The sequence below is a fragment of the Alexandromys fortis genome, unplaced genomic scaffold (assembly GCF_014885135.2).
Source record: "Alexandromys fortis isolate MF-2015 unplaced genomic scaffold, M_Fortis_MF-2015_v1.1 scaffold_204, whole genome shotgun sequence".
NCBI classification, from domain to species: domain Eukaryota; kingdom Metazoa; phylum Chordata; class Mammalia; order Rodentia; family Cricetidae; genus Alexandromys; species Alexandromys fortis.
In genome coordinates, this window is record NW_026068116.1 from 2320953 (window position 1) to 2346075 (window position 25123).

The window sequence follows — 25123 nt, forward strand, 5'->3', positions numbered from 1 at the left end:
AGCCATTCTGTTCTTAGCTTCACCTCACTTATAAGGATAACCTTCTTGAAACAGGCACACTCCCCTTCATAGCAAGATTAAAACATTATGTCACCCTAAAGAAGTCTGTTACAGCATAAGCTAACATAAAGGGTTGATTCATGGTTTAATGACCATTGAGTTTAACAACAAATTTTAGTCTGAAAATTCATTTTCCAGTTTATCTTTTAACTTACCGTCGGGATTTCGATCTATCCATCAGAAGCAATGCAAAAGACAGCGGGAGAGAGAGAGAATGAAACTAATAATCTGTGCATGGTAAAGCTACAACAAGAATCTGAAACACATCTGTTTAAAACATAATTTAAACTCACAAGAATAGTACATACATAGAAAACAAAACCCTTATTTGAAGAGCAAACCCTAAGTAAATGAAATTCAACAATGTGTTTGCACCTCCGGTCTCAAAAGTCCTTATCACTCCAGTATAAACATGGTTTCAAAAAAAAAAAGTATCGAAGTGACATGAGGAATATTACATTAGATGCGAAGACATAATGCTAATATTTCCAATTCTTTCTTCTCATGATAGCTGTAATCATGCTCATTCAGGCTCTGAGGCCAGTCTTTTTGTTCTTATTTTACACACTTTCAGTGTTAATTTATGAACCAAATCATGTCTAGACCTCTGCTTTACCCATTTACAATATTCTAAATTCTATCCATAAGAAAGAAATGTGAGCAAAATAATAACTGTAACCACAGGTCCCCGTGCTGAGTTCACGCGGTTCGAATGTCCTTTTGAGTCTGCTGTCCACAAGGCATTAGCTGTTACATTTTTTTCACAACCAGTATCACTACTTTTCCTTGAATATTAATGAAAGAATTGTGTAAACTAAGAGATCAGCCATCTCTGTAACCAACTGTGCAATACTGTAACGATTACTCTGACATTGCTAATGATAAAAGATCAAGAGTTAGCAGCAAAGTATTTATTTTTGTGTCTCAGAACTCAAAGTAAAAACAACATTTAAAACCTCAACAACCTTTTCAGAAATCACAAAATGTCTGCCATCCTTCAACTCTCTATCAGGTTTTCCCTCCTCATGAAGTCACATCTGCATAAGCAAACAAGCTACTATTCAGCCCTAAGGGCTGAGAATTTGAGAAACAGATAAAGTGGCCACTGCTGGGTAAAAACAAACATGGAGACTTTTGAAGTTAAAGTACTCCAAAAAGCAAACAAAACTCGATTCTTTAAATACACCTAAGCTATGAAATTATATCAGAGCATCAACAACTTCCGGTGGATGAAATGAAGATTCACCGGAGAATACAGTGATGAGCGAGGCCAAGGCAGCCAAGCATAAAAACAAGGAGACCTTAGGTTTTTAAACTATGTGACTATTTAACTGGAAAAATAAGCCTTAAACTGTCCAGAAATGCTTTTAAAACAGGCTCCAAAGCCACAGAGAAAACCTGTCTCGAAAAAAGGAAAAAAATAAAATAAAACACAAATATAAGATTGCTGCAATATCTGGTTACCAGCTCTACTACACTGAAATATCTTTTAAAACATTACCTACTAATGTTTATTTTCTAACGATCAGTTGACATCAAACTGTTACTATACAATAACTGCCACACAAGAAAGGAAAAGACAATCATACCAAAGTCAACTACGTTCAAGCTTATGACAGAATAATCACTCCTAGACTCCAGAGAGCCTAATCATAAGAACAATCTAAAGATATCTAAAACTTGTAGGCTAATTTTAAAGGTAAAAATTTTAAATCTAAAAAAAAATGAAAAGTGACTTGAACTCCAGATGAAAACATAACAGATCTGTTCCTCAATACTCTAACGTGAAGGGTGGGTGGTATCCGGAGTTAAAAAGCTATCTAAAACTGAAGAGTGGTTTAAGGCTACAGTAACCTGTGCCTTTTCACTAATTCATACCGGCTTTTTAGTTTAGATCACGAAGCATGATCTGGAGAACATTCATCATATTTGCTATGAAGTGAAAGGAGAGGACGGTACACATGGAAGTCATATGAACACACCTGATATTAACACAGTACATGAAAGTAACCGCATCAGTACTTGGCAGTAGAAAAGAACAGTCTTTGGTTGTTTGCTTTTCTACCTTAAACACTTAAGTCATTTAACTTAAATTCGAGTTATAAATTTGTAAATCGCTTTATGTTTTACCTGTTGGTTTGGAATAAGAAACAACCACATTTCCTTCTAATTCGGATGGTAAGTAACTTCTCTTCAGGTAGACAGAAAATGCTACTACGCTGGTCATATCTGGCACTATTAGGAAATATAAAAATCATACATGTTACATGATGGGGCAATTATTAACAATAAGTACATATTTTATAGCATTTACTACACACTGGGTATTTCAATAAGCTCTTTAGACAGCCACTCATACAATCATCACAGAAACATGTAGTAGGAATAAACCTCATTCTTGCAAGTTGTCCTCTGGCCTGCAAACCATAGCAAGCATATATACATGTGAACACAAACCAAAATTAAATATTAAAAATTAAAATAATAATTTGTGAAAGAAAACTTAAAAAATCTTTTAAATAATAAAGATAAATTGGAAATATTGTTTAAAGATAGAAAAAGAAGACAGGCATGGTGGAATACACCTTGAATCTTAACACTATGAGTTTAATGCCAACCGATCTAAATAGTGAGTTCTAGGACAGTCAGGGCTATGCAGAGAGACTTTGTCTCAAAAAAAAAAAATGAAAGAAAATTTAAAAAGTTAATTAAGAGATCATTCTAGTTGGACTAATGACAACTTATAAGAAGTTCAAGTGGAATTCTATACAAAGAATCCTTAATAATCCACATTTATGACATGTTTACTATTTTATATATTATTAGATTCTTCATATAATTTCATTTTCCAATTAAATCTTCAAAAACCCTTTCATATAGCTGTTATTACTCTCTGATGACCAGTTAAAATAACAGGCACTAAGTACTAAAATAGTTTGCCCAAATCATGCATCAAGTAGTGTAGGAGTTAGGATTCAACTATGGACCAAATCCATAGCCAGCGGTCTGTCTTCAAATGCCACTGATTCACTACAGGAGACACTAAGGAAACTCCATTAAAGAAATGACATCCAGGGCTGAGGACATAGCTCCGCTGATAGAGTTCTTACCTTGTAGGTATGAAGCTTCAATCGCCAGCAACACACACACACATACACACACACACGCACATACACACACGTACACACACGCACACTCAGAGAGAGACAGAGAGAAAGTCGTCCAAATTATAGTATTCAAATACAGTAACAGATACAGCTAGTAAAAAAATGTACTTAGAAATTCATAATCAAAAAATAACTTATCAAATATCCACACATGACACGTGGAGGGAAATAACTGGGAAACACTGCCACCACATACTTCCCAGGAAGATCTCAGTACTGCTATTCAGAAAAGAAATACAGCCATGAATTAAGCGCACCAATTGGCTCGCGCCGCAGAAAACACCAGGACAGACAGGAGCCCACCTGCGAAGTCGAAGGTGAACTGATCACACGTGGACACTAGCGGGGGCTGCACGTAGAGGGACAACTTCACTTTCTGCAACACCACTCGGTTCTGCAGGGTGATCTGAGGACACACAGATTGTTAAGATTACAAAAGTCCACTCTATCCAAATTAGCAAACTACTACAACCAACTCAAAGTAATTAACCAATAACTAGGAAACCTGGTAAAACATGTCTAACAGTTCACAGCAAAAAAAAAAATCATAATAGCTAAAGAGTATAAATAAGCCAAACATCCATCTCAATGGGCAACCAAACCATGGTCAATACCACAAAATAATATTCAGAAAAAAGAAATGAAACTGACACATAAACTATGAAAAATATTATATTAAGAAAAAAAGCTAGTCACAAATAATCACATACAGTATAATTCTATTTATATAAAATGTATGGCTCCCCTTCCCCTGTAAGGCTCAGGCACCACCTTAGAAAAGGGAGCAGAAATACACTGAGAGCTAGAGGCTGGGAAGACAGGAACAAAACAGTGTCTCTGAACATGGCAGGACCACTGTGCCCAGGAACTCACAGCAGGTATGGTTACCTGCAGACAACCTGGATAAGATCAAGCCAGTAAACACTCCAGCATGGAGAACAGGGTTCCACCCCTAGCTGAGGAGAGATGGACAGCTGATGGCTTCTGAGACATGGAGAGACAGTTTTCTTTAGGAGTGGAGGTTGACCATGCTCCAATGGATGGCCCATATCTATGAGTATACGGGCAGAACAAACTGAACTTAGTGGTCTATAAAAAAAAAAGTTAACAGAAGGTGTGGGTAGGTATGGATCAGAAATGGGAGGCATGCATATGATCAACCTTCACAGTATAAAATCCTCCATCAATTAATAAAAATATTATATCAAAAATTCACATAGAAAAACCCTACCTCCAAAACACCCAAAAAATTCTATTTAAATTTTCAATAAAATAAATAGAACGAGAAATCTCTGCAAAAAAATTATATAGATTGGCACTTGCCTCAAAATAAAAGAGATAAAAAGACACAATTGGTGGTTATTGCCATTTCTTTCAAGGGCTATAGAAGGTTCTAAAATTAAGTGGGGGTAAGGTTAGTCAAACCTGTAAAGATGCTACAAACCACTGGAAACCATATAATTATACATAGTGATATATCAGAGTACAGAAGAAAGAAAACGGTTGCTCTCATCTGTATTGAGAAACTGCATAATGGCAAAATGTGTTTGTTCTTTCCTTAAACACACTTGTACTATTATGGATTATTTATCTTATCTAGTACCAATATACTTATTTTTACAAAGAGCAATTGCTCTGATAATTTTTTCACTTATATGGATTTATTATCAAAGCACTGCATTTTCTTCTGTGGCTAATCACAAAAATAGTATGACATACCAGTTCTAGACTATCAAAGAATAAGCCTGTTGACCACTCTGTTCTTGAGGGATTAAAATTCCAAACTGCTGGTCTTACTTGGTGATGCTAAGAAATCCTACCCCTGTGAAACCAAAAGCTAAGGTCTGTGGGATAAGAGTTAGCCCAGAAGACGGTGTGGCACAGGAGGCCAGGGTATCTATCTCCTGAAGAGGTGTCTATAGCCACATCAGACCTGAGCATCTCCACTGGGGTACAGGGCCACATGTCAGTGAGGGCACATCAAAGAATGATACGTCTGCTTTGCATTGTGTATCTTTTCTTGTTGGTTTTGATTTCCTAAAGGTTTCAGTCTCTTGGAATTGTCTGTGTTAGATGACTTTGTCTAACTATTAATAGACAGCCAACCGCCAGTCTAGGCAGGGTCACTCAGAAGATCTGGAGGCAGTCTCGAGTGTTGAGATTGCTATGCCTCCTAGGGTGATCCTTATGTACAACCTGGAATGAGTGGTGGATTGAAAACGATTCTTCTTGTGTTTCCTTTGCTATAGAAAAGTTCGATCTAGTTACCAGATTCTACCTACCACGTGAGGTCGACACATGCCATTGTTACAGACGCGGTGCAATGACGCCTTCATATGAAGAAATCTGTTTAGATTGGTCGGTCTCTTAAGGAAAAGGCATGCAGCACTTGTCCCTCAATTACACAAATATAATAATATAAAATCTACAAAAATGTACAATTGACATACAAACATAATGTGCACAGAGTTAAAGTCAGCAAATGTTATGAACAATTTTAAGTGATGTTCTCTAAACAACCTAAAAATAATCCAAACAAAAATGTTTTCACATGTGAAGTAATGGTTTTAAGAGAAAATTATTGAAGCAAATACATATGATAAACAGAAAATAAGCAATGTATCCTTGGATTTTTACTGTAAAAACCCTGCTCAAGGTACCCGGCATACCAGAAACAAAACTTCCTCAGCAATGCCTGGCCATTTGGACAACACCCGCAAGGTAACTGTGGCAAAAAGAAGCTGTGTGAGTGGCTCACATGACGTCTTTGAGATGGCCAGCTGACAGCGCCTTTGACTGGACTCATAAATTAACAGGATACAATTAAGTATTCTTCAATTAACAATAACACAATGTTCTCCGCATACATAATTAAATGTAATAGCAACTGTGGCTTTCTAGATTCATAAAGCATGCTTGTGAGTGATTTGTGTGTCTTATCTCCCATAATCTTCACAGCTATGGGAAGTGAGGACCAACACACCGCATCCTACAAGACAGAAAAACCACGGTGCTGAGAGCTGAGCACCTCTTCCTGAAGCCACTAATTAAAAGGGAGAGAAGTGTAACTAAACTGCTCTCTGCCAAAACCCAGGGCCCGGGTCGTTATGCAACAGTAATTAAATCATGAATAACTTTATAAATAAAAGGTTCCCATTTTACACTTTAGAACTGCACTGCAGAGAAAGTAAACAATACGCAACCCCGCCAAGGCAGTGGGCACCAGGGCTGAAACCTGCCCTCAGGAGCATCATGTGAGCACGAGAGCGACAACTCCCTGTAGGAATAACAAACTGCTGGGGAAGGAGCAGACAGCCTGACTCTGCTGGCAGAATGATGGCAGCTCAGACAGCAATCACACAATCTCACATTGTTACAAGAGGGTGTGCATCTGGGTTAGATGAACAACCGTGATGGCTCCCACATCAGATTTATTGAATCCAACAATGGTCGAGGCACTTTCAAAGCACAAATCAAAGAGATATGACAAAAATAACTACAGTAACAAAGAATAGTTGTTTGTGAGCCAAAAAGTGAATTAAAGACTTGGCGAAATCATAAACCTCATATTTTTAAAGGAAAATAATTGTAGAATATTTAGGAGAAAATATAAAATGTTAATACAAGAACTTTCCATGCCATTTTCTGATTCTAAAGAAATAAAATATAATCCTTGGGAAATATAATACCAAATGTTTACCCTAGGTATATAAATACTCCTGCCAGGCCAGGTATGAACAAGCACTCTGCCTGTTGCCTGGAACAGATGGTCACGCATCATGCACACATACTCAAGGTAGCCACATCTTCATTCGTTTGGAACGGATGGAAAAATTTTCTCAATTAACTGGATTTATTATGATGGAAACTTTACTGGGTATATATCTTGGCTGCTGCTGTTAGAAAAGGCCATAAGGAGAGATTTACAGCAGAAATTTGTATAGAGACTATCAGACAGGATCAGGAAATCATACTGTCTGCTGTGTAAGTCTGGCACATGTCATGTGACCTGGGATGCCATGGTCTCTCTTCTACTTTTACCATGGCACTAAGAAGAAGAGGTGTGATCAAGGCATGGTTAATGGAAGAAACTTTCCAGAAGTCGCGTCATCACCTCAAGGTGGCTGGTGCAGAAGGAAGCCTAGAAAACGTGTGGGAGGGAAAGGCGTGTCCACTACAGTGACGACTCCTGCAAGACGGTGAGGACGAAGACATGGACAGCGTTATCTGCTCTGGGCAAAAGACTTCTTTTGGCAATGCAGTGAGATTCTTGAGTGTGGCAAGGCTGTGTCTCAACAAAACCATCACACAGAACTCAAACAGCCCCGTCCACAGATGTATAGGTCACTCCTGCACCTCTGCAATTACTTATTTCTTAAGTGTTTGATTTCTTGCCATTAATGCCTTTCCAGAAGGGTCTGTGATTGGGGAGGGAAAGGGAGGCTGGAGAAAGACCACCCTTGTTTCCAATGGCAAGAATCCAAAAAAACTTAGCTTAGGAAAGAGTTCTAAGATGGGGCTTGCTTCAGCCTCACCAAAGATCTCCACACTTGGGCCACCCGCTGGGCCAGTGTAAGCGAACACAATTGCTAAAGCCTCCTACCTTGTTAAGCTTCTCCAAGGACAGCAAGCTATAATCTGAGTAAACAGAAACTTGGTCCAAGTTTTGACTAAATGAATCGCCAAGATCCACAACGTTTCCTGGCTTCTAAGGTCTGGACAGTGATAAATATTTCCAGCTTAATAACGTGCTGACCGATTACCACACTTTAAGTGCCTTAAGAACACGCCACATTTGAGTTCTCGCTCTAAACTCTACAATGACAATATCGAACCTCTTAACCAAAACTACATCATTCATGTCCTACTTGTCCAGACTCTCAATTTGTCATTACTCTATAGCCTCTTCATTTCACATTTTCTTGCCATAAATGCATCCATTTAAAGCTAATGTCATAGCAGATAAATACCTGAGAATTCTTTTAAACACACATGTAATCCTAATAAAAGAATGATTGTTAATATACATGTACATCTCCAATATCCCTTCACAATCCATACATGACGCTACAGCCAACTGACTGGCTTATAACTGGATGACAATAACACAACTTGAAAGTCTTATAAAGAAAACTTTGTAAGTGACAACCTTCATGAGACTTTTACGTCTCATAAAGAAAACTTATTTCCAGAAAAAGGAGCCCATATCGTGCTATGCTCTTAAAGAAGGGATGAGAAAAGTCTAACACCTTTTCATATGTGTGTGTGTGATTTTTCTTCTACAAATGTAATTATAGCTTTTTTTTAATTATAGCTTTTATATTTGAAGGGAACAACAAAGGTTTTCTATTCGCTACCAAAATTGAAGCAAACGGATGGATTTTAAGCATTTGTTTTCCATGTCAATAAACACAGGGAAACAGCAGCGACAAGAGCAATGAAATACGCACTGTTGCCTGCGCTCTGTAGTCTAAAGCTGGGACCATACCTTCACTGTGATGGACGGAACAGAGTCGGCTCCAACTTCAACATTAGTGGCTTGCTGCAAACACAGAATTGAGAAAAGTTTTCCAACTGACTTCAACAGTAGTAAAACCAAGTGAATATATTGGGTGAAACAGACATTCCCCACCAGGAAACTAGCTGAAGGGTCAGTCATTCTAACGACAGTCTAAGAATCCTGAGGACATTTTGGAAACGTTCATGTAGGAAAGCATGAATGGTATTAAACCCCACTCATCAAAAAGGAAAGGGGGGGGGCTGGAGAGATGGCCCAGTGGTTAAGAGCATTGCCTGCTCTTCCAAAGGTTCTGAGTTCAATTCCCGGCAACTACATGATGGCTTACAACCATCTGTAATGAGGTCTAGGGCCCTCTTCTGGTCTGCAGACAGACTACTGTATACATAATAAATAAATAAATATTTTTAAAAAAAAAGAAAAAGAAAGAAGGATTAGGCAACGTTGTTCACTTGAATGTTGAAAGTATTAATGCTACTAACTAGTTCTTTATGTGGACAAATCTCTCCTAGTAATTCCCATAGAAACATTATGCTACAATATTATGTGAAAAGCCACTTTATTCGGGTTAATATTTTGTACATAAGATATGTAACTAAGATTATAATGACTGTGAACAGTCATTATATATATAATATATATATATATATATATATATATGACAAAGGAAATGAAGCAGGAAGTTCAGCAAGACAAAGGAAATGAAGCAGGGAGTTCAGCAAGATAGGAAATGAAGGAGGAAAGCAACATCAATAAAGAAGAAACAGCACCCGACGTTATCAATCAGGAAACATACATTCCAACATGTAGACCAAACTGTTCCTAAAGACAGAAAGAGAATTGCTCATTCCAAATAGTCTATGTTCCAGAGAGAGAACCTAGAAACAATTCTATGAGGTGCCAACATAGGAGAAAGGAGACATTTTCATAGTAAGAAAATGTGTGAACATCCATCAGCTAACTAAGTTCCTCTCACTACACCCTTCAGGTAGGGTGAAAAAATGGTGTCCGTGGGAGGGCAAGCATTTCATACAGAGGCTCTACTGTGAGAGGGAGCTGGGCCAATGTTTCTTTCAGACTGTGTTCCTGCCGCTTTTAACTGCACCTAATGTACCACACCATAGCAACATTAACGTGATTTTTACCATAATTTGAGTTGGCTGGTTATGCAAAAGTTTATCTTTGAAGGCTCTGACAACCACTTGTTATATTATGCTATGATACTTAAATAGCAAACACATTTCCAAGGCAAAATTACATGGTGATATCAATGCTAAATGCAGAAAATGTCCAAGTCCAGGCACTAAACTGATCAAGTTTGGACAGAGATACATATAAACTTAATGGATTCCATACAGACCTCCAGCAATGCGACATAATTATACACAGAAAAGTGCTCTGTGGAAGAGTGAACAGGATATGAAGGAATAGTCCCTTTCGGCCTTCCTGTTTCTACGTTTTAATCAGTCTCAGCAACAGACAGAGAGCACCCGATGCACAGCAAGTCCGAAGGGTGTGGCCGTGAGCAAGATGAGTGGTGGGGGATGGGAGGAGATGGTGATGTTGGAAAAACAAAGTGTAAGTGATGATAATGACAATTCAACAAAGCCCATTCCAGCGGAGGGAAAAACAGTTTCTGGACCAGCTATCTGTGTGTGCTACACGCTCATCCTCATTGCTATCTGTGTGTGCTACACGCTCACCCTGATTGCTATCTGTGTGTGCTACACACTCATCCTCATTGCTATCAGTGTGTGCTACATGCTCACCCCTCATTGCTATCTGTGTATGCTACAAGCTCACCCTCATTGCTATCTGTGTGTGCTACACGCTCACCCTCATTGCTATCTGTGTGTGCTACAGGCTCACCCTCATTGCTATCTGTGTGCTACACACTCATCCTCATTGCTATCTGTGTGTGCTACACTCTTGCCTCATTACTCCAGTGACTTAGACTATGAATCATCAAACCTGGATATGGACTGCTCAAAAGCATTACCTCATTAAACATTTTTTCCCCAAGTGTTACTAATTCCTACTTTATATGTATGGGTTTTTTTTTTTTGCCTGTTTGTATACAGTGCTGTGTGCTTGGTCCACAGAGGCCAGAAGAGGGTATCAGATCCCCTGGAAATGGTGTTAAATATAGTAATGAGCTGCCTGCTGGGTGATGAGAACCAACATGGGGCTTCTGAAAGAGCAGTTAGTGTTCTTGACAACTGAGCCATCTCTCCAGCCCCACCTCATTGACTTTCTAAAAGATCAAGGAGGTATGTTTAGTAATACAGTACTGAGAAGGTCTAAGAAACTTTCTGCCCCTCACCTCTCACTCCTTTTGTAAACAAATACTTCTAAAACACTTATTTCTGGCACTAAGAAAACAATAAGGGTTCTCACTAGAACAATGAGTTGCTGTCAATCTGTGCAGGTCAAATGACCCTTTCACAGGGGTCACATAGCAGATATCCTGAATATCAGATATTTATATACAATTCATAATAGTAGCAAAATTACAGTTATGAGGAAGCAAAAGTCTAATTTTATGGTTGGGGGTGACCACTACATGAAGAACTGTCTTAAAGAGTAGCAGTATTTATTAGAAGGTGGAGAACCGCTGATCTAGAAAGTAACAAACTCTGGAATGTGTTATCATTTCATAAGTTCCTGCCGAGGAGCCCAGAATTTAAAGCAATTTGAGCACAATTCAGAGTGTATAAGTATACCTACAGACACAGAATCAAGGCTGGAGGAGACCACTGCGGAGACCTTCAAGTCATCTTCTCTTTCAGTCATAGGCCAAACACCTGTAATTAAAAAATATATCTAATCATAAAGTAAAATTGCTGTAGACAGTTTATAACAAAAACCAAATTGTAAACACTCATGACTTGAAGATATAATGAATTAGAGAATCAAAAGTTTATGATAATTCTTCCCTCAATAACACTTTGAACAAAAATTGCTTTCCTCCAGTACGACCTAAGCACTGAGCCGATAAGCACCCAGGACTGGGAATTGCAGTCTCTCCCTGCTGGCGAAAGCTGAACTGGTACAGCCCGCTGGACGGAAAGTAGGCTGCGACTATCAGGATGCAAAGTGTAAAGGTCCTCTGACAGCAACTGCACACCCAAGAACTCACCGTGCACATGCACACCCAAGGAGGGGCTCTGGTATTAATAATCGATAAAATCTAAAATGACTTATGTACGTCTATGTATCTTTACAAGATGATTAAATAAAATATGAATATCTATATTATCCAAAGGTCCAGAGCAGTAAAAATTTCATTAACCCATGTAAACTGACATGAAATAACTCAGATACACCTCTTAATATTTTAAACAGCAAGATGTACATCTAACATGAGCTTATCTGTGTAAAAGGTATTCATAAGACTTCATATTTTTAAGAAATCCTCAAAATTCAATAAAGCTTGTAGCCAAAGACTGGAACTAGGTTCTATAGTCAAAGAGGTTTGCTTTCCATGTTTATCCTTTTAGCAATGTCTGAACTATTTTACCACACATATATACCATATACACATACAGATACCCCCACACATATATACATATACCAATATACATACATATACCACAAACACATACATATACACAAGATACCCCACATATATACATATACCAATATACATACATATACCACAAACACATACATATACACAAAAGATACCCCACATATATACATATACCAATATATATACATGTACCACAAACACATACATATACCATATACACATACAGATACCCTCCACACATATATACATATACCAATATACATACATATACCACAAACACATATCTATACCATATACACATACAGATACCCACACACACATATATACATATACTAATACACATACATATACCACAAATACATACATATACCATATACACATACAGATACCCCCACATATATACATATACCAATATACATACATATACCAAAAACACATACATATACCACATGCACGTACCACAGACACATACATATGGTTTAGCTAGGGTTTGACTGTGTCCCTCAAAGTCCATCTCTTTGAAACTTGGTCTCAGGTTCTACAGTGTTAAGGAATGGCAGGATCTTTAAAGGTAGGAGGTCCTTCAGTTACTGAAGGCACTGCCCTCAGAAGAAACGGATGCATCATTCCTGTGACCCCAGTTAGTTCTCACAGAGGCTTGTTATGAACAGGGCAGACCTAGCCCCCCACTTCTTCCTGTGTCCCTGGTTTATGATGTACATTTTCCCTCACACATACTTCTGCCCCTACACAATGCCAATTTATCTGAAGTATTACTAAACACAAGCCTGGCTTGGATTCATGCTCTTGAATCTCTTACAACTGTTAACTAAATAAAACTTTCCTTCATAAATACTTAACTGAAAGCCTTTTATAATAACAGAAAGTAGACTGACAATTCATACTATTGCCCTAATTTTCAATGTTTGTGTTGCACAAGAAATATTACAAAAGCAGGTTATCCTAAATAAGAAACAAATAATATTTATACATATGAATAAAATGCATACATATTTATGTATATTCACACATATATGTGTTTAAATAATGTATTTTAAGTATTAGATTTATGTACATACAAGTTCATACATATCAGATAATTGACTGAGAAGCTAACATCTGCTCTTCCCTCATTTCCCTTTGTGGCCAAGCAGTATTTTTGTGGAAGTGTTCAACTTCATACAGAAAAAGATTCCTCTCCGGGCTCCCAGGTTAAATTTAATCATGGTAGTTGTTTTGGGTGTGAACACAGCTCTAAAAATCATCACCGATGGTATTGGGGTCGGGCAAGGGAGACATACGCTTTTATGAAAGCTGTTTCTCCCTAAAAGAGGGATTCTGAAGAGAGGCCTTCTTGTCTGGAAATTCTATCTGCACACAATGCCTAGAGCATCTATGGCTCCCAGGATCTCTAAAAAGGGAAGATCAACGCACTGAGGATGGAGGATTGAAAACAGAGGGGCACAAGGGAGACACCATCAACTCGCGTGTCTCACAGCGGGATGTCCTAAACACCATGAGGTGGCTCTGTCACTACAGCAAAGTCTAGAAAGGACATTCTAGACCTATTAAGAATCTAAAAGGCAATCTGTTGGCCATTTAAGAACCAGTCTTTGCTTCTTCACTAAAGAAGCTCAATTTTGTCCAGAACAGCCATCAGCAAACCCCACTAAACTGGCCAGCCTGTTTTGCAGATTGGAAAAGCCATTGAGATAAAAGCTGCTCAGGGTGTGGCTTCCAGGAAAGCTCCTTTGGGGGCTGACTTGGCTGCAGATGTGAGGCAGAGGTTCCAGAAGCATTCCTGAACCAAGACATGATCTGGAATAGAAAGATCAAAATTCCTGAAGAAGTGTGGAGCCAACCCTGTACTGCCGACTACCTGGCTTCTTTTCCATGAGAAACAAACAGACCTCTCTCTCTGCTATCTGAGCTGCTGTATTCCGGCCCTCTGTTCCATGTACCCACACACAACCGGGAATGAACAAACCAAGTTCAACTGTTCCTAGCCCTTGGAGATAGCATCAAGTAAGCCGGCCCACACATTTGCCAAATGAGATACAGACATATTAGTCTTGCCCATGTCTGTTTGCACTCTGTACTTGCCTGAAAGCACACTGTTGGTACCTCTCTTACATGCCACACCCAGGGCTTCACGGGTATACTAGGTAAAGAGTGTGTGATCAGGTGCTTACGTCATACGGAAACTCTGTCTCTTGAAAGTTTCCACTGAAAGACATAGGTGACTCTTCCTCATGGAAACACTTGGCAGAATTCACACTAGCACTCTGAATTTCAAAAGTTTCACCACATGCATAGAAAATATTGCTACAATTTCATGCTTGTAACATATATTCCTGATATAAGTTACACACACAAAATCAGCTTCAAAAATTTTATTACAGTAGACATATACACCATGTGTGCGACAAAATTATCTCCTTTACATTAGCTCTAGGTTTTACCGCAGCCCCTTCTTAGAAAAAGCTTTAAGTATGGAATACAGCCTGTAAAACAATGCACATTTTTTAAGTTAAAGGATGCCTTCATCAAACCCCAACTGTCAGGGCTCAGAGAGCTATGCGGAAGAGGAGGCCGAGTGGTCATAGAGCCAGAGAAGATGGAAGATGCCAAGGAAACAGTGTCTTCCAGACACAACATGACTGACACACACATGAATTCACAGAGACTGTGGCAGCATGCACAGGGTGCTGTGGTAGCATGAAGTGGGTCCATACGAGTCCAAGCCAGATGAAGTCCCAACACCAAGAGGGGGAAGTAGACACAAGCTCCCAGCCCTAACCAAGAAGCTATGTTCAATTGACAACCACTTGCAAAGGAAATAGTTTTCTCCAATGGAGTCTCACTGGGTATATAAACTTAAGGGTAAACCCCACACCTAGCTGAAGACAGCCAATACAAAATGAACTCAATAGTATTTTTGTAGAAATTTTGTCTCATATTTCTTTGTTTGGGCATCTTTTACTGGTATTTTTTTACATATTATGGTTTCCAATTCTGTGTTTGTATGGGTTTCAGAGTGTGTGTATGTGTGTGTGTGAGATTCTCATATTGTTTTTCTTTGCTTTGTTTTTGTTTTTCATTATGGTTTGCTAGCTTTTTTTATTTGCCTATTTGTTTTTGTAATGAGAGAGGGAAAGAAGGCATGGAGTTGGGTGGGTAGAGATAAGGAGAGGATGTGGGAGGAGATGGGGGAGAGAAAACTGGAATCAAAACATATTTATGAAATGTTTTCATTTTTAAATATTTATTTAACAAATTTATTTTTTAAAATGCCACTGTACAAAAGTATCATTAAAATGAATAATGAGGTCATCCAGAACTTCAGCATCCTGACTTTCCATGATCTATCATGAAATAATATGTTATTTCCTAACATTAAAAGTATTTAGGTGAACAGGGATATCAAACTTTCACAAAGGAACAGAATACTAAATATTCTTTATGTCTGGAAATAAAATAAAGCAAATAAATAAATAAAGCAAAATCTATTTCTTAAAAACTTTCTCTTTGTTTCTTTTTAGAAATAAAACCAAACAACAGTAGCACAAAAGTACAGAGAAGTTCAAACATTAACAGAATGCTGAGGTTATGTAAAAAATTAACTTTCATCAAAGTCTGTGGGTACATTCCTAGCTTCAGTAATATAATCTAGAGTAGCCGCGGTAACCATCACGGCAGACAGTGACCAGCTCTAGAGAGAGGGGATAGAGGATGCAGGTGCTGTCAGGGGGAAGTGGGGAAACGGAAGTGATGATTAAACTAGGGGTTTAGGAAGGTGGGCACTATGGGGGTGGTAGATAATACTAAGGATATTTGAAAAAGCTATTGCTTTATCCTGACATGAAAATAAATATGTAATGAATGTAAATGTGTGCATACATGTATAAACAGTTTGGATGCAGTCAGAGCAATTGTGGTGATGACGCTGGCCACGGGAACTGCAGACGGTCTAGCAAAAAGCCATGCCAGGCGTGGAAAGCCTCTCCTGAGCTGTGGGAGATCCAAAGTATGAAGAAAGAAAAAGGTGACCACCATGGCCCTGGACTGCCTTCCAGAACTTGAAAGTTAAACACTATTTCTTAGTGATGAAGACATACATCAGACACAAGATGAGGAAGAATGGAGCTGGAACTATCTGGAAGCCTCCTCCAGGAGGACTAACTCTTATTGTCTTAAGGTGCTACACAAGTTGCCAAGATAAACAATAATCAACAGCCCTTCCAGCTGTAAGGCTTACAAACCACAAGGGTCAGTGCCGCAGGATGGCCCCAGGAGTGCAATGTGGCACCTAGATACTTGGACTGAAAGTGTGCTCAATAGGAGGCAGTTATGCCTGGAGCTGTGAACCCAGGCAGCTCCCTAAGGCTGGTGAGGACATGGAGCCCAGGGGAGAGCTTAGGACTGCCACCTTGCTAAGATAGTATTATTTCTAATTGCGTCCAAAACCATATCCCTACATCACAAATAAGTGTAACTTTCACTCATTAAAGAAGCTTCTTTTTGTAGCAGAGGCCATCACAGAAATCCACAACTGGGAAAAATGCAGACAACAACTACTGTGAGCCCAATGCCTATGTCTGCTATGTCTGCAAACGCAACCCCTAAAGCTAAGGGCGGGGGGGGGGGGGGGGGGGGGGGGGGACTGTGGAAGAGAAGTATCAACTGTAGGAAGCAGAGGACTGAGATGTCTGCTGCTGGACAGTGTCTTTGGCATACCATAGGGAAGCTGCACCCATGAAGTCTAAACAATAGTTCCCTAAACAGGATTGCACAAAGATACCAACAGATAACATGTCAACATAGCTAGGAAAATCTCACGAGGCCTGTCCTAGATAAAGAGCTCCAGCCAATCAAAGGCTGCTGAGAGAATCGGTCCTCTCCAGGGACACGCCCTAATCCCAACAAGTCAGCCCTACGCACAAACGCATATGAGAGATGCTAAATGGGCTTAGCAGGCTGTATTTATGCACACATGTGTGTGTGTGCCTGTGTGTCTATGTGTCCATGTGTAGTAACAATGATTTTGAAAGGAGAAAAGGTCATGGACTTAAAGAGTGGGAGAGAGGGAATAGTCGGACGGTGAAAAAGAAGAGTAGAAACTGATATAGATGCAGGTCTCGTGTGAAATTATCAAAAATAAAATGCTATATTTAATAGAAGTACTTCAAGATCTACAAAAAGACCAAGAAAATGGCAAACAAAGTATCATAAGGACATCACTATGACTACCAGGAGATAATGATGGACTAGAAGAGATTTTAACAATTTATATAATTCATGTTCATTTAAACTACCAGTAGCCATTGCTTGTGGAATGGCAAAAATCACAAGACAAAAATTTTGAGAAAAACCCACATTATTTAATGTGAAACTTCATGTTTCATATATATAAATATTATATATATAATAATCTTTCCCAATTATACCCTAAAATGACAAAAACTGTAATTCCATTCATCCTCCATAACTCTAGCATCAAGACTGAGAACTTAAATCTGCACACTGCGGCCTGATGCATCCATTCTCATCACGTCCCACCTGAAGAGGCAGTGCTGACAAGTCCCTTTAAAGATCTCCATTTCAATGGTTTACTCTGAAAACGTTCTATAAGAACGTGTGAAGCCAAAGTATAACATCTTTACTTTGAATATTCCTATTTTAATATATCATCTCAATTCCTAAAAACCAGAGGAATATAATCCTGGCAATAGAGACCAAAAAATACATAAACCTAGTGAAGCAAACGGACCAGGATTAAGATTGGCTCCGTTGCTTTGCTTGGCGTTTGATGCTCCGTTTCTTTTATTATTCCTACTTGTTTTAACGTTTCTTTTATGTGAAAATGGTCCATATTTTTTCTCATTAAGAAAACACTTTTACCTGACCCTGAAAGGAGAACTTAAAGTAATGATTTTCACATGTCCAACACGAGCTGCAGGGTTGGTGTTTTGTTTCTCCTTTTAATTTACAATAAAATTACACCCTTGTGAGTCCCGACATAAAATAACATTGAGTTACTCAAAACCTGGGAACTGGAAATATCACCAGTCCCTGCGTCATTAGAAATCAGAGTATCCCAGGCTCCACTCCATTTGGACGGCTAATTAACTCCAAGCATAAATTACACCATCTAAACTGCAAATTACTCCATTTTGAGTAACAAAGTGGCAATTCATGTACTACTTGGATTTCTTTTCAAAGAAGCAAGTGAAACCAAGGATACTGTAAGTTAATAATTGACTGTAAGCTTTAGCGTTCATCTCACAGCCTAAAACCACTAAGAACTACTTCGCCTTTGCTACAAAAGCAAAATACTTCCAGTCTAGATAGAGCTGTCCCTGGAACTCGTTAACAAAATACTAGCTTCAAGACTAGGTCTCAGCAGCCACCTACACAAAGTCCACACAAGGCCCTTGTGTGCTAAAGAGCAAGGCTTTGTTCAAAGTCTCTTGAACTAGGCCTGGGAGAGAAATTTAATTAATGGTTACAAAACAATACCATATACAACATAAGGTGACTTTTGTAATTAACATTAAAATTATACAGTAAAAACTACAAATGGGATACCTTGTGACTTTACGTCTTTGATGATTCTCTGAAGCTCTTTCAATTCCACATCAAGTTCATCATAGTTGAGCTCTCTTGATTCAACTTTTGGAGCTTGGAAGAGAGAAGGGTCTGTCCCCAGATATGAACACTGCAGGTGACCGTCATCACTGAGGGTCACTATCACTCCCTTCAAGTCACTGGAAGGTGCAAGAGAACACAAGACATGGTCAGATTATCAACCTTGACAGAAGACATTCAGCTTTACATACCAAAAGAAAATAAGTATAAGGATAGGTTTATTTCAAAGACTCAATTTTAATGTTTCAAACAGCATCTATATTTACACATGTACGCCCAGTGTTAAGATGCATTACAGAAGTGGGATAAACATTAAAATGTACTATACTGACTATCAAAGGAGTCTAATTACATGGTAGTCTGATATTGATCTTAATCCACAATACAGGTGCCGCTCGTCGATATCATATCCAGTATGGGAATTCCACTTGCAACCATGGAGCAAGACATGAGACTAGCTGGTGAGAAGGAATAAGGCATGGCCGTAAGATGCCAGGACAGCCGTGAAGTGACCCCAAGGCCAGGACAGCTGTGAAGTGACCCCCAAGGCCAGGACAGCTGTGAAGTGACTTCACATCTAGGACAGCCAGAGCGAAGTCACTGGAGAACTGATAGGAAGTCTTAAAGATAGATATGTTCTCTCCTCCCTTCTTCCTCCTCTGGATTCTTCGAACTAATCCTTTCCACATGGGCCCCTCAAGGCTTCCTTAACACACACTCCTACCAAGGAGTTCTCATTTGTTCCTTCTCTCCCCATTCCTAGACAGAAAAGGCCACTGCCCTGTGCACTAGCTCCTTCTCCATCACTATTCTGATTCCTATAATTCCTTTTCCTCGCTGTCTGTTTCCGCTTGAACATGACCCTCAAACAAGTCATTAGGACATGAGTGTTTAACCTCACAGATTAATTCTGATTATGAAAGATCTTAGAGAAAAGGAGCTCCCCTGTCAATCTCTCTTCCTCCTTCCCTTTCTTGCCTTCCATGTCCTGAAACTTCACCCCAAGTCTCGGACTCCTGAATCTCCACAAGCATAAGTCAAATCCTTTTCCTTCCTAACTAAAGCACTCAGTCTTTGGAAATCTGTAATAACAGCAAAGAACAGATGAAGACAGTTTTCTCTTCTTCTCAGGCTCAAAATCCATTTGCAGGAATCGCTCCTTTCATCCGCCTCACCAAATGCATTCACTTTCTCCTAAAGTGAACTATGGAAACCCACGGTGCCTTGGGGCTTGTCTTTCCTGGCAGGCCACTGAAGACACCTAAAAGGTTGACAAAATCCTAACTTACAGCCTCAAAGCGTGTACAGAGGGAGAAGCCTCATTCTACTCCAAGTTATGACTTCTGTTCTCCTTTACTCCAGTCCCTGAAGGTCCAGAAACCTGAGTCCTCAAGACTTTCCTGATGCTAAAAGGCCAGTCATTGGCTGGCACCCCAAGACAAGTCAAAAGCCATCCTTCTCTGAATTCACATAGCCACTCACAGCTCTCCTAACCTCCCAGCGGTCCACAAAGCAGGAGAGCTGGCAAGGCATGAGAAAGGCATTCCTCCTTATTCAAGTGTATTACACGTTACATTAAATAGTTTAAAGTTTCTCTCACATTCTAATACCGGTAATTAAATATGTTCTGAAATTCAGCAAATTTCAAAAAAATGTGTTGATTTATAGAAAAATAAATCAGTTTGTTCCAATGTTTAAATAGAAGGCAGTTGCCAACTTAGATGTAAGAGAATTTTTAGAAAACTATTGAGTTTCTCAGTTAGAAAATGAAGGATATATGTATATCTTTAGCTTCTCAAAATTCATTCTTTACTTACAATTGATATCAAAACAGAAGAGAGAAGAGCTAGGTCTTGTCTCACAGAAAGACCTGACCTAAATACCAGCAGAATATATTGATATCTAAAGAAAGTCCAGTAGCTACTGGGGTCATTTACCTTTTATTGAGTCCCATCAGAAACACTAGATATAATTTAGATCAAATAAGAGAAATTTAAGCTGTAGATAAATTCATTTATCATTACTTTATTTCAAAAAAAGATGCTAAGACAAGTTTTAAAACTCTAGTGTTCATCAATAGAATTTCTGCATAAAATACCTACAATAGGCAAAGACTTTGACCCAGATATACACAATTACTAATTAAATATAATCATTTGGCAATTTTATACAATGAAAAAATTAAATATATATTTGCATTTGCACATATAATTTCTAACATTAATTCCAATTAACTATAAAATTATCAAACAATGTGTTCTTTCTATTTCTGCTTAATGGGTATTTGACATAACAATGTGGTCCACATAGGTGACAAGAACGGGAGCTCTGAATGACAGACTTGCAGGCTGAAAGGGGCCAGGAGGTAAGTGCAACACTGTATGTTCAATTACTTCCAACTGAAAAGCAGCATTAACACTGACAAAATAATTTCTTGATGCAAATCAGCATGCTAGTGGACTGCATCAAGGGTCAAGGTCAGAGATGTCACATCCCCGGGATAATCAATCACTCTGTGATTTTAGCCATAGAACATGAAACCAAACAAGAATTGAGTTCAAGAATCTGAAAATGAGTCCCTCGTTCCATAGACAATCCCTGCCCTCAAAGCGCATTAAACTCAAACTCCAGATGGATTTTAACATTAAATTTTCAAATACGAGACTATAAAAATATTTCTCTTCCTTTGAGATGGGAGGAGCATTTGCTGGAAGGAAACGGTAGGCTAGAAACTAAAGAATCTCTAAATGAAATCACATAAAAATTTAGACTTGCTGCATGTTTAACAGCCGCGTGTGATGGGCACGCTTAGACTCCTACCACTGCCGACACAGTAGACGCAGAGGCGTGAGATTGCTGTGTAAGCTCAGATCTGTCTACACAGCAGGAGTCAAACCAAGCAAGTTACACAATGAGACCCAGTCTCAAAAGAACAAACACAGATACAGACACACAGTCAATTTTGAAAAACTGCAGCCAAGCTAAAAATACTAATTTTTAGGTTGAAACTTGCATGCTATTCATATACTAAATTACTTTTGAACTATTAAAGCAATTTTATAGGCAGACATAGTGGGCACACCTTTAATCCTAGCATTCGGGAGACAGAGGCAGGTGGATCTCTGTGAGTCCAAGGCCAGCCTGGTCTACAGAGTGAGTTCCAGGATAGCTAGGGCTCTTATACAGAGAAACTCTGTCTCAAAAAACAAACAAAAAAATTATATATTGAACTTAATACATAAAAGAACTCTTACAAAACAGTAAGATTATATCCCAACAGGAAAAAAAATCAAGGAAATGAAGACAGCACAGACTTTAAAGTCAGGGTTGGGAGAGGGCTCAGGGAGCTGAAGCACTTACTATGTATGCCTGACCACCTGGGTTCCAGCCCAGGAACCCAGATAGCAGCCTAAGGTGCTGCTGTGCATCCACCACCCCGTAGAATTCGGAGGGAGTGAAAGAACCAGCCAGGAACACATGGCATAGCAACAGAAAGGAGAGACACCCTACCTCAGCAACGTGGACACAGAGAACCTCCTGCAAGCTGTCCTCAGACAGACCTCCAAGTAAATGCCATTGCAAATATGCACGCACACACGCACACACTCATAGCAAAGAAATAGGTTTTAAGTTGATTTTAAGGATCCAGTCAGTAAGCAGATGAGAAAAATTCAAAATCAAAGATATGTATGTTTTGGCTTGTGTGAGGTTGTGTTCAATAAGGATTCCTGCTGTCAGAGACCCTATATAACACAGCAGATCTTCTGCTGAGAATAAAGCTGTTTTTCACTACTTTTGACTTTTAAATGTTATTAAAAATCCTTTCAGAGAACATCTTAGAAATATGTATCTAAGCCTGAGAAATTCCACTGTCATACACAGTAATCTGCTTCTATAGTTAGTAAGAAAATTCAAAAACGACCCAGAGGATAAGGGTGAAATGGGCTTTCAAACATGGACAATCCATGCTGAAGAGCTACCCAGCTGTGCCTTCCAGCTGTGGAGAACAACGGAGGGCGGGTTCCTAACACCTGTGGGTCCCTGGATTCTAGCCTGAGCACTGCAGACAGGCCCAGAAGAAGAGTAGTGAGAAGAGATTACAAAGCGCAAAACATAAATGCTGGCTATAAGTTGTGAATAAAACACTAACCGCTAACAGGATGACAACCATATCTACCGGTAGTCATAATTTATTCTGGTGTTTATAGTTATAAACAAATTTTGAGGAAAATTTTTATTTAGTTTCAAGTAAAAATAAGCTCTCTTTCTCCCTGTCAGAAACTGAAGCAGAATCAGCTACTTAGCGAGTGAACTCTTCAAAGCCTCTCTCCCCTTCTCTCGGGCTTACAAAGGTACTGTACGGAAGGACAACACCGGAGACCGGGCGCTCCGTTCACAACAGGGCAAACAAACAGCTTCCTTCACGTGCTACAACACATAAATGATTAATCATTTTTAGAAACAAAAAGAATGCACATGGGCTCTGGCTCTTCTCCAGAACCGTTTTATGTAAAACACACTATCAGTTTGCCAGCAGCTGGGTTTTATTGCTATATAAAGTAAGACATGGCAAAAAAAAAAAAAAAAAAAAAAAAAAACCTTTAAACCCGGATTTTTGCAGCACCCCGGGAAACCAGCACATACTGTAAGGAAGTCCTCATCACAGCCAGAGGACTGGCCTGGGCATATGAATAGTACTGAGTCTATTACCATTCATTTCAAACACACATATTAAAAACATCCACTATACAACAGAGGCAAGAAGAACAAGATCCGATCCTTGCCCTATAAAAAAAAATGGCCAGCCGGGCGGTGGTGGCACACGCCTTTAATCCCAGCACTTGGGAGGCAGAGGCAGGCGGATCTCTGTGAGTTCGAGACCAGCCTGGTCTACAAGAGCTAGTTCCAGGACAGGCTCCAAAACCATAGAGAAACCCTGTCTCAAAAAAAAAAAAAAAAAAAAAAAAAAAAAAAGGCCAAGGTAGAAGGGAAACCATGTTTGTATTTTAAATGGCAAATGGAGCCCCATCTGGCAGATACGATGGCTCAATAGATCCTGTGGCCTTGTGTGAAGGAGTTAACCAAGGCTCACAAACAGTTCAAAAGACAGACCTCAGATTACACACAGACTCTCTTTATAAACAGATTAGCCAAACCCCGGAAGAAGGACAGAGGCAAGCCTGGACACTAGCCCCAGGGAACCAACTCAATCTCAGTACTTGACATAGCTTGTGAATCTCAGGAAGACCTATAACAAAGTCTAGACACAAGCACATAAACCTTCTGAATACGAACCATAGCACGTCCCACCAGCAAATACTGCTGACAGTTCTTTTGATATGTCTAAGTTCTAAGTTCTCACCAAATCCACTATTACACACCTGGAATAAGCACTCATATTTCTTCCCTAAGTAACAGCTACTATCCACTCACTCTGCTGTTATTGAAGAACCAGTCTGCCTCCTTCTTAGGCTTAAAAGTCATCTTATAGTAAAGACAAACTAGGTTCATTCCTGGTTATGATTAAACCTCTGTTTTTCAAGGATTAGACTATGTTCTACCTGTAACCTTGACTACAAATGGTTCCCTACTGCCTGTTCCAGGAATGGAGATCATGCCTTTGTTTCGAAAGTTGTTTCTAACCCTCTGCAACTTACCTTTATTTCCGAAGGTTATAGGACTCCCTATGAGTACCTTGTTGTGACTGCCTGTTGCTAAGACTACCTTGCTATGCCCACCCGGCATCCATGTTTTGTTTCAGGAGGGTCTAACTTGTTCTCCTTCAGTTCTGCTCCTATAGCCCCACCTAAATTAGCCCACCAAATCCCCCATTTGGAAACCTCCTGCCCCTGAGCTATAAAAGCCTTGTCTTCCTCACATCCAATCTTGACCTCTTGAACTCCACCTTCGGGGGGGAGGCAGCCCATGTACAAGAGTCAAAAAGCTTGTATAATTGTTTGCTTTAATTAATTTGGTCATGATGATTTGGATGGGTGGCTTTCTTCCCGCATCTTTGATATTAACACTACCTTAGTGTCTATTGTACCTTCCCAGCATGGAAGGCAGAATGCTTACATCAGTCTATAGTCCCCCATTGTCACACAGAATAAAAACTAACTCCTTCACAAGACTCTTCAAGGCCCCAAGAAGTATGACTCTACCCACATTAATTACAAAGCGGTATTATGACAAATATAT

General features: G+C 39.3%; 1 protein-coding gene across 5 annotated transcripts in view; it reads right to left on the reverse strand.

The window, feature by feature from the left end:
- Bbs9 (Bardet-Biedl syndrome 9) overlaps positions 1–25123 on the reverse strand; it is a 402621-nt gene that overhangs the window by 212851 nt on the left and 164647 nt on the right. For all 5 annotated transcript variants that reach the window (XM_050124914.1, XM_050124916.1, XM_050124915.1 and 2 more), the window contains 5 exons: positions 18866–19044; positions 11473–11549; positions 8716–8769; positions 3531–3633; positions 2191–2295 (listed from right to left, as the gene is read on the reverse strand). In XM_050124914.1, the coding sequence (XP_049980871.1) occupies positions 2191–2295; positions 3531–3633; positions 8716–8769; positions 11473–11549; positions 18866–19044 (518 nt within the window). The remainder of the gene's footprint in view (positions 1–2190; positions 2296–3530; positions 3634–8715; positions 8770–11472; positions 11550–18865; positions 19045–25123) is intronic.